The 10,421-nt window shown below is 38.6% G+C and overlaps 1 protein-coding gene across 1 annotated transcript; it reads right to left on the reverse strand.

Annotated features, from left to right (window-relative positions):
* Positions 1 to 651: 651 nt before the first annotated feature.
* On the reverse strand, positions 652 to 10,084 carry LOC131315643 (uncharacterized). The gene is made up of 12 exons (XM_058344821.1): positions 8,919 to 10,084; positions 7,967 to 8,169; positions 7,685 to 7,882; positions 6,948 to 7,019; positions 6,121 to 6,216; positions 5,194 to 5,273; positions 4,925 to 5,000; positions 3,977 to 4,187; positions 3,233 to 3,426; positions 2,617 to 2,725; positions 1,603 to 1,692; positions 652 to 1,487 (listed from the first exon to the last, which is right to left on the reverse strand). Exons 1-12 carry the CDS (start codon positions 9,448 to 9,450, stop codon positions 742 to 744), a joined length of 2,607 nt encoding a protein of 868 aa, XP_058200804.1. The 5' UTR covers positions 9,451 to 10,084; the 3' UTR covers positions 652 to 741.
* Positions 10,085 to 10,421: the final 337 nt, after the last annotated feature.

The following is a 10,421-nucleotide window of genomic DNA, read 5'->3' on the forward strand; positions in this document are numbered from 1 at the left end:
AAGAGGTTCGGGACGCTCAAAGCTCAAACACACTATCGTCCTCAGACTGTTCTCGACCATAATCATCATTGGGGAAATAAAAGATCGAAAAGTAGTGCTATCTGGATGGTCCAGAATGGGGTGTCTACAAAGTGGAGAAAGAATAGCAGCTCAGCTTAGGATCACAGAGCACAACTCAAAACGCCTTATTTTAGGTGTTATATCATTCCAGCCTTTACTTTCCTGACAACTTATCTTCTCTCTAGATTTATCGGAAGATATATAGTAAAAGCTTAACTCTACGAACATCTTACTTGTTGCGAAAGAAGTTGAGATTGACTTCCTGAACACGAGTCAACCCACAAACATAATTTTTGGTTTTAAGTTATGTGTGCATGATTATCATGGTATTACATATGTTAAATTGTTGCGATATCTCGTTGCTTTTCCCTCACTTTTTTTTTTGGCTTCCAATCTTTTTCCTCCTTTTTTTTGGTACAAATCAAGATTCATGGCACAGGAGATCTTAAACTCAATCCAAAGCTAGTACACATTGGAGCAAAATCCTGTATTCTCTAAGCCAAAATTACCTGAAATGAGAAAACAAGTACTTGGTTTTTATAATGTTTTGAACCCTAAATCCAAGTCTAACATCCTAAACAAAACCAGCAGTAGCTTCAACAAATCTTCTTTTCACATTACTTAAAAAAACTGTTCCACAATTGTACTTTACTCTTCCCCAGCTTCCACCTTAAAAAGTTCTCAAGATTGAATGTTAAAATACACAGTATAAGATTCATCCTTCAAGGTAAACAAAGGAGTGAGAACAAAATTCCTTTTCACCCCTTTGGCCACGAAACTGATCGAATGGTATTCGCTAATCCCACTATTCAGAACAAAACTCACTGCCTGTTCAAATTCAGCATCAGATGATCCAGACATGCAGCTGAGCTTGATGCTTAAACCTGCTTTATAATTTACACCACTGTACACAAAGCAACCCTCCTCGCTTTCCAATTCCAAGGAAACCGTCCCGGGTTTCCCATCTAATCCAGCAACCAAACGGAAAACAGAAACGCTTTCATTAGCAGAATCTGCAACAGAAAGACTTTCATCTTTCCCTTTTTGGGTAACGACCATACCAGGAAAATCAAAGGGTTCGAGCATGATCGATTTCCCAATAAAGTCTTTTGCTTCTGCAAATTCTGTGGGATTTGAGTCTTTTAAAAGAAGTCTAAAAGTGGCACGTAGAGACGAATCAGTGCCTGATTCAGGGAACTTCTGCATTGTAAGTAAGTGGTTGAAGTTGGAGAGGACGAATGCCGAATTTCCTGATTCTTGGGAAAGGGAAATCAGATGGGAATTGTAAGCAGCAGGAACTGGAGTTATCCAGTCTGAAAGGGAAGCAGCTGAATCTGTTTTAATGTCCCAGTCTCCAGTGGTAAGACCAGCAAGAAGGTAGGGGCCATAAAGAATTGCCTGAATTGAAGCATACTCTGGCCGGTCGTCTGAAGTTTAAACAAAATAAGTTATTAGTTATTTCATAACAAAGTAGTTTTCCAGGAAATGCTAAATATGCCATGTACATATGTGAACATACACACACTGCAAGCACTGTAATACCTTTTATGGCCTCGATTCTTAGACTCATTGGCAGTTCGAGAGTTATTTTGTCACCAGCGCTCCATTTTCTAGTGACTGATAAGAAGTTACCTGCAACGGGAGGGGGAAAATAAGTACCTCTATTTCTGTTTGCTAAAAGAAAAAAAATCCTAAACAAAGAACAAAACATGTGTGGACTGACAGAGTGCATAATGCACTGGGGAGAAGGAGAACAATCCACCGTAGACAATGAGAATCACTATAAATTGCAACGCTTATAACTTTCAACGCAGCCTCTAGTCTATCGTACACGCTTAGATTGCAATAATCAAATTAGAAAATACTCCTTGCATCCTCATTTGTTTGTCCTTTTTCCACCTTCATGCCCATTCAATCGAGTAAATAACAAATCTATTTTGAAGAAAAAAATTCGAGATTTTTCCACATATGGAAGATCTCACCTATTTCTCGAAGAGGAAGTTCTAAAAAATTATCTAAAACAAAAAAAATTGGGTGGTGATTTCATACTCCCTTATTTATAACCACACTCCCTTTGTTGTCTTCTTGTGATGTGAATCTACAATGTTGTCCTTCCAAGTGTGAGAGTATACAAATGAAAGGTTATTTTTGAAAATTCACATCACTAGAGGACAACAAAAGGAGTGTGATTATAAAAAGAGGATTGTGAAATCAATTACCAATAAATTAGGTAATATGTACGATCTTTCAAGATATCTAGAATAGTGAAAATGACCACACAAATGGGGTTGGACTATGGAAGGGGTAGACTATCGTCCTCCAAAACTTTGGGAAAGGCCCCGGGCCGAGGCCAGCTGTCTAAGAGGCCCATGAAGTTAGTGAATGGTACAAAGTAAAAGAAACCTCAGAACAGTCTATTTCTTGATTTTATCTTTGTGGCATAATTGTTATGACTTGTGAAACCAAGAATAGAAGATACACGATGCAGAAACGAAATGTTTAAACAGTAGGACATTATTCAGTAAGGAGGTGGAAACGAGAAAACAATGTTCAGACCTGGACTTGGTAGAGACAAATCCTGACCATTTAATACCGCCTTTGCACCATTCGATAATGACCACAGCGGTATACGAAAATGCAAGGTAGATTGCAGACCGGACCCTTCCTGCATCACGGACCAAGCGCTTGCACTAATAAAATTACTAAATTTAACTCCAAATAGGATCTTAGAATGCTCCATATAGTTGCAGAAACTAAAGGCTTGGAGCCTTGGAATTTTATTAATCCTATGAGGATCCATGCTATAAAGAATGCAAGCTTCTGATATACAACTTTTTGTCTCCTCTTTCAGTCTTTCCTATTGGAACAAGCACCATCTTGAAGAACATTGTAATGTATTGGTCTTTTTTATCCAGCTAGTTCTGATTAGAGTAATAATTAATCACCTTATCAACTTCCTTTCCAAATGACTTAAGCTGTGCATTTGATTTAAAATATGTTGTGTTACAATTGTATTTCCATTTATCCACTTCGAAGTTCACATCATTCTTGTTCAAAATAACTACTCTTGTGAGTGTCCCCCAAAAGCACAGTTGCTCCTACTTATGTCTTATCATTCTGGTACTTGAGGTTTAGCTTGCCAACAATTTTTTTTACAACTTGTAGAATTTACCTCCGACGAAATTGTCAAGGACACTTGAAAGAGAGAATTCCATGCAACAGCAGGCTCTACTTTCTGATTTAGAAGAATTTGCCCAGATTTCCAATTAAGTGAGCTCGATATGAACTGGATGATGTAAATCCCTGGAACATTGCCCTCTTCTTCAAAGTATATTGAATCTCCCAATTTTGAGAATGACTCAATTCCTAGACAAGTCGGGAATATCATTGTCAGACCACACACACAAAAAAAGAAGTGAAAAAAGAGTACAAAGATGCACAAGTAAGTAAATAACCATTAACAAAAGAGGAAAACATCTAATAGCAGGTTAACTAAAAGAATCAATACCACACCTGAATAAGAAACAAAGACATGAGTGAAAGGTGGACAGAAACAAAGACATGAGTGAAAGGTGGACAGCAGGCTAATTAAATGTCCTCAATCAAAACTAAAGACGAATGAGAAAGCAAATCATTGGTGAAGTTAAATGCTGAATAGTGACGTTCTGTGATTCTCTTAATCAAAATCACAGGGGGGCAAGGAAGCTAGGAAATATTTTTCTATAACAGAATATGGAATCTCTCATGAAACAACCAAGGAGACTTTAAATTCTAATGTTGCATGATGAAGTCAAAAGGTTTATGCAGATTATGAATTTTCTTACAAAATAAACATGTTGGGGATTTTTTTCCCGTGGAAAATGAGAAGGAAAAGTAGAACATGTTCACAAGAAATTTTGAGGTTTCAGGTCCAAACCTGTCCCATAGCAGCACCAAAAGGAATCAAACTTCGTTCCCCATCCATGGTAACTTATGGCCTTGGAAACGCCACGGCCTAGTGGGAGCATGTAGATCATCACTCCGGGCTCTCTTCCCCTTTGGATGCCCAGTATACCATTCGTCAGGGCCCTCTCATAGTACTCTGCATATGCTATTTCTTTGGTCCATCGAAACAAGTGGCGGGAAACCTACCATATAGAATTTCAGTGCAATGCTTGAAAACACGAATATTATTATGATGTGGAGAAGTCTAGTAAATGGCTGATCACTGACAGAGAAGTGTATGCAACACCAAAGTTGGACAGAGATTGACATCAAATCTCTTTTGTCAATCTTTAACTCCTAACAACCAAAACCCAAAGGTGCAGCCACGATTTGAGAGAGAGAGAGAGAGAGAAATTTGTTTACGCGTTAAATCCAAGCACGTTCTAAAAGGATTAGGTCGCACTTGGTCATGATAAAGGGCAATGTTCGTAATTTTACCCGGGGTCTTTGGGACAATTTTCTTATATCTTTGAGGTCTTTTGAGAGTCAAGGATCATGCTTTGAAGCAAAGATTGCCTATCCCAGATTCCAGAATCTCCCACTGAATGAGATAGGGGAGGTTCTGACTTTCCTTGTGAAAGGTTAACACTTCCAAAAAAAACCAAACTAAGCAGGATTTGTTTCGTGGTTATAAATATGGCCTTGCTAAGATACCAACCCAAATATTCCAAGGGGTTTTCCAACTCCATAAAAGCCTTGACCCTTATCGCCACCAGCTCCATTGTCCCATACCAAGTCATCGTGATATCTACATCTGGAAATAAATGTTCCCAACATTTGGCATATTATTGTAATATAATGTGGCGAGTCATACAAACTAAATTCTATTTTCCACCTCCAGCCCAATCAGCCCCAACTTTACGAATAGTCATCGACATACCTTTAGCATGTTATAAGTTGTACAGGACTCTTCATTCTCAGTGTCTAGAGTGCTTGCTAGTCGCTTTGGGTCTGACCTGCACATAGCATGAGGGAGGAAAATACTACAATTTAGGATAAAAAAGGGCATTAAGGGGAACCATCAATAAGGTGGGCATGAATACATTTCACTGGTTACATGTATATTCTCTCCAACAATGGCAGTCTAATATTAGGGGAAAAGAGCCTATTCTTAGGTAAGATCTATGATTATAAGTTCCAACATCGTACCAGAACTCGCCGACTGATGTGCCTCCTGTCGCATAGCTGTGGGAAGAATTAACAATATCCATGAAGTAGGTCCCTATTTCCTGGAAAAAACAGCATTGCAACTTTCCACTGGTGATGTCATTGAGCAAGGGTAAAAGCTTCAGCGAGAAACTACTGCACATGCACTCTCAAAGGAGTTTGATCAATTTTATTTCCACCATTGCCACATTTGGAAAAATTCCGTGAAAAACGGGTGCACAAATGCTTAGGATATTTTAAATATTTGTGGGGAAAGGTTTCTGGAATATAGGCCATGTTAGGAAACTATTTTAGGTTTGTAAGATGTACATCGACTAAAATGTTTAAAATATCCTGAAGTACTTCAAATACCTTTCATTTCACAACAGAGAGAAAAAAATATGTAGGGTAATGGAAATGAAATCCACCACGCCTCTTTTTCCACTCAAGCTAACATGAATTACCATCAGATATCTTGGCCCCTTTAAAAACCTTTGCACATGAGGTTGCCTTAGGGGTTGCGTCAGTACTTTGATCAACCTTACGTTAATTATTATTGTAGTTTTTTGATCAGTGAAAGTTAGTATTGTTAGAATGTGTGAACAAATTTGTGCTTGATGGTCTTTGCTCTTGCACTAATTTGAAGAAGAGAGACTTTGGATTTATTTTCTTCCCTTAATGCTCATATCACACAGATTGTGAGATCTCCCAAATAGCAGGAAGATATAGCCAGAGCCAGGACATACAACAAATAATAAGAAGAAAAAAATTTCAAGAAAAGTAAAAACCGGTTTTACCATAAGCAGAAGACAACGGACAAAAAGAAGAAAAGTGTAAAATCTATTCAACTGTAAGAAACCTCGGCTTAGAAGACAACCTTCGTTCTTTATACAAGTGCAGAAGCAGAGCAAACAAATTATAGCTGTTTACCTTGTAAAGTGAATCACCAGTAACTTCATAACGCATTTGAGATCCAATAACAATTGGTATATGAGTATTGGCATGAAAATCAGAAATATCATCAGCCTGCAAGGTAATAACGGAAGTTATGCAAGAATGTGTTTGGAATAGAAGCTGACGTGGGTTTTACTATAACCGAGGAAAAAAACTCACTTTTACTTGAGAGTCGCACTGGAACATACGGGAGGCTATCTAAACAATGGATACTTATCTGCTTCTGATGTAATGTTTGCTCAGATACTCATTGTGAACTCTCGATTTACCACACATTTAACAAAGGTCTTGTTTCCTCCCCCAAATGTGGAATTTACATTACTCTTGACATCTACAAATCCAACTCGACATATATTGCCAATATTTGTACGAGTTTTAAGTTATGACAGGAATCAATAACTAATCGACTATTGTTCTGCCATATAGTTCAAGTATCTTATTGGCATCATTGGAGCCCTATGAGCCCCTCACCAATTATATCCCATAACCACGTAGAGGCACATCTGGTGGTTCAGGGTAACACTTCTAGTTTAGCAAACAGGTTCCAGCAGCAGCTGCTTCATACCCAATCCACCAAGAACAACAGAATGGGTGTGTCCAAATGAATATATTTGGGTGAAGCCAATAATGGAAGTCAATGATGTATGTTCCATATACAGTAGGACATTTCATATTTCCTAGTATGGCCTAAGGTCTCATCTCTTGAAAACGTTTCTTCTTTTGACACAGCATGTTTGAGAGAGGAAAAAAAAGGATAGATTCAATACAGACCAGGAAAGCAAACAACAGAAAAAGGCAATTACCTTTATTGCAAGCAATCCTAGAAAGCAGGGTTTATCAAAAAGATGAGCTAACAATAAATGCTTCGAATCTCCCTGCACACAGTTGCAATAACTGGCTGTCAAAGTTTAGATTCTTTAGAAGTATCACCTATTTTGCAAATAAGAAAACCATTACAATGATAAGCAAAGACTAAATACAACCACAATTAAAAAAAAAAAAAAAAAACGCCCACAGAAAAAAGATCTCCCAAACCAAGTCCAACACTTGTGAATGCACTATACTCCATAGAGTAGCATTTGCCAAACTCAGGTTTACATCTTAACCTTGAAAAAGGATAATAGTTTGTTCAATGCACAAAACACGCAATGAAGGGCATTATCATACCAAACATATTCAGAGCAAAAGTAGGTGTCAAATTTGTTGCAGAATTGCAGATTTGAACTAACTCCTTCTTCCAATTGCCTAAATGCTAAAAAGGCAGCCATAAGGTTGTGTTGTACACAATGGAAATTTCCAAAAGCCATGTGAACCCCATTTTTGGGGCTCATATTTGTGGAGGGTCCCATTAGCATGCATCCAATAGGAATTGAACCAACAAACTCTCCAATTATGAGTTGGGCGCTTTAACCATTCAGCCATGGATGCTTAGTGGATCCTCGTAAGGTTAGAGAGTAGCCAATGGAAAATCTCACTATATTTAACCAGGTAAAGAACCAAGGTAAAAAACTAAGGAAATTCATAAATGTGTTTTACGCACCGTAACTGCATACAACCTATAAAGAACATCATTCATGCCACCAGTTTCCTCATTCAACGATCGCCAGTGCCTTTCAATACTGTGCTTTGCTATCACATTTTGCACACGGTTGTAGAAGTAGTCAGTCATCCATGTTACCATCTTCAAAGCTTGAGCATTACCAGCCAAAACGTATTGATCTAAAAGGCCTGCCATTATCTGAAAAAGCAAAAAGGGGGGAAAAAGGGCCCGTATTATGCAATAAAAGCTGACTTAAAAACAAGAATGCTGATGCAATCTTACCTTGTGAATGGTGTAATATGGTGCCCAAACAGGTTTTACAGCTTCAAAACGATCAAATAGCTCAGATGGGAAAGCAGAAAGATATCCTGTACCCATTTCATCTTGACAGGCAGATAAAGCAGAAACAACAGCAGACATTTTCTCTTCGAGAGTATTGTTGTGAGTGCTAGCCCACATCTGTGCCGAGGCACTCATGTAATGCCCTTCAATACGGAAGAAGTAAAAACTGACTCTTAGAAATCATATACCTTGTGTGCAATATTTTACGGACCAAATGACAGATAAAATATTAATCAAACACATGCTATTGTCTGAAACTGGGAGCAAAACGAGACTTGATCGTAATCAATAGGAAACCATTAGAGCATTTGAGGTAAGGAATCCAGCATATCAATAATTTGAGGTTCAGTAGTAGCAGAATTTCATGAAATAATCCAAATCAAAGACACAAAGATTAGAGTGGCTCATGGACCCACGAACCCAGTTTTAGCCCCACCAAAAACATAGAATAGCATGCATACCAACTTCCTTGAGAAGAGCACAGCTTTAAAGTTCATGCTAAAATTTGAAGTACATCCCCATAATCAAATTAACAGTTAATGCAGCAAAAGTTGAACGCCAACTTCATGCATGACCCAAAAGTAAAATTCATTCAAAACGATTATAGCAAATCTTAATTTATCGGGACACAAGGCTTGGTTGGGTTTCGTATTCATGGAGGGAAAAGAAAAGGTAAGGGATTCTAATTTTCCGGCAGATGAAGCACAAGAATTCGTTACCTTCTCCCTTTCTCACTAATCCCTAGACAAATCCAACATCCAAAAACTGTCTAAAAGAAATTCGAAAAAGACTTTTTTATTGCATACTTCATAAGGACCAGGATATTAACACAACCAAACCAAACCAAACAAGAACAAATCAATAAAGAGATGTATTAAGCAGAAAAACCAACCTACAAAATGACCCCTAAGTTCACCATTTGGTTCCTCCCAACCTCCATAAGCCTTTCCAGGTGTCACCAAACCAGCCGTCTTCCTGAAGCTCCAAACCAAGCTATCCACATCCAACATCAAAAGGTACTCCAAATTGGTTTCCTGAGCCTGCCCATGTGTTGACTCAGGGTCCAACCTCACATCATGAAGGGAGACCTCCTTGAGGAAACTCCCCCCTCGAACATCACCGAACCCACTCGGATTCTTCATTTTCCTATACATCATAACCCAACCGAACTCATCCTCCTCCCTCAAGATCTTCCTAGGGAGCAAATCCGACCATGTGGATTCATCGGTGGGAGTCAAATGGTAGTGCGAAAACATCTCTTCTTTCCATGTCTCGTTATTCGAAGATAATAGCTCGGATCGAACGGTATGCGAAGATAACTCAGTAGGGCTATTGGTACACTCCTTACCCAACACACAGCCATACAACAGAAATCCAGTAACAACTAAAGCAAGCAGCAAATTGAAACAACTGAAACCCTTCATTCTTATCAAAATTCATAAAACGTCAAGCACTAAGTGAATTCAAGTAGAACAAAGTACACTCAAAAGAACAGTATTTGAATTCACATTCAGCAAGTGGGTATTCCAAAGGAGCCTCCTTTAAGTGCAACACACACCACTCCTCATCATCATAGAGCAAGCAAAGTCAACGAGTCTCGTGAAAGGTAATAACGGTTAAATCTAAGCTAAGGGTAAATCGATTTCGACAGTGATACATACATACAAAGGTGTGAGATTATAATACAGATATTCGTACATATATCGAGGGAAAGAGAGTGTGAGTCTGAAGAAAGGCCTAAAACAGATTAGTAAACTAAAAAGAAAGAAGAAAAAGGCCCTAAGAGTCAATGACTTCAGTCTGCAAAAGCAGTGAAATGGATGCAGCAATCATTAGGGATGAATTATGCAGATAGAAACGCGATGTAGTGTGAAGAATACAGTTTTGATAATCGTATCGAACATATGCAGAAGACAGATGAAGTGGGAGAAAGGGATAGAGAGAGAATCGGATTATGGGGGGTGGACTATGGAGGGAGGGAGGTGGAGTGCGTGACCGTCGATAGTGCGCGAGAGAGAGAGAGAAGAGAGAGAGAGAGAGGGAGAGAACATTTGTGATGTTTTCTAGCTAAAAAGGCGAGCCGTTCAGGGCTTCTCTGTTAATTTGGTTACTACTCCAGTACTTTCTGTGCTATCTTGCGCCGTTCCGTTAGCAAGTTTCGCGGCATTTTGTTTCGTGAAGGAAGGTTTGGACGGTTGGACCGCACAGGTGCAGTCTGTGTGATCGCAACTATCGGTTAATATATTTTTAATGGTTTAGGTTTGTTTTGATATTTTTATCCGTAAGAATATATTTTAATCGGTAAAAATATTGAATAGATCTGAATCATTAATAGTCAGTATAAACAGATCTGCAGTCAACTATAGAGAAGCCGGATCCTACAAGAGTACAAGTT

Source organism: Rhododendron vialii, chromosome 1a (assembly GCF_030253575.1).
Source record: "Rhododendron vialii isolate Sample 1 chromosome 1a, ASM3025357v1".
NCBI lineage: Eukaryota > Viridiplantae > Streptophyta > Magnoliopsida > Ericales > Ericaceae > Rhododendron > Rhododendron vialii.

Excerpts from the sequence above, each read along its gene's own strand:
- LOC131315643 (XM_058344821.1), bottom strand. The coding sequence starts at position 9,450 with ATGAAGGGTTTCAGTTGTTTCAATTTGCTGCTTGCTTTAGTTGTTACT. Across the intron at positions 3,427-3,976 it reads TTGGTGCTGCTATGGGACAG|GAATTGAGTCATTCTCAAAA; the intron begins GTTTGGACCTGA and ends CGACTTGTCTAG. Across the intron at positions 2,726-3,232 it reads CCTTGACAATTTCGTCGGAG|GAAGGGTCCGGTCTGCAATC; the intron begins GTAAATTCTACA and ends TCCGTGATGCAG.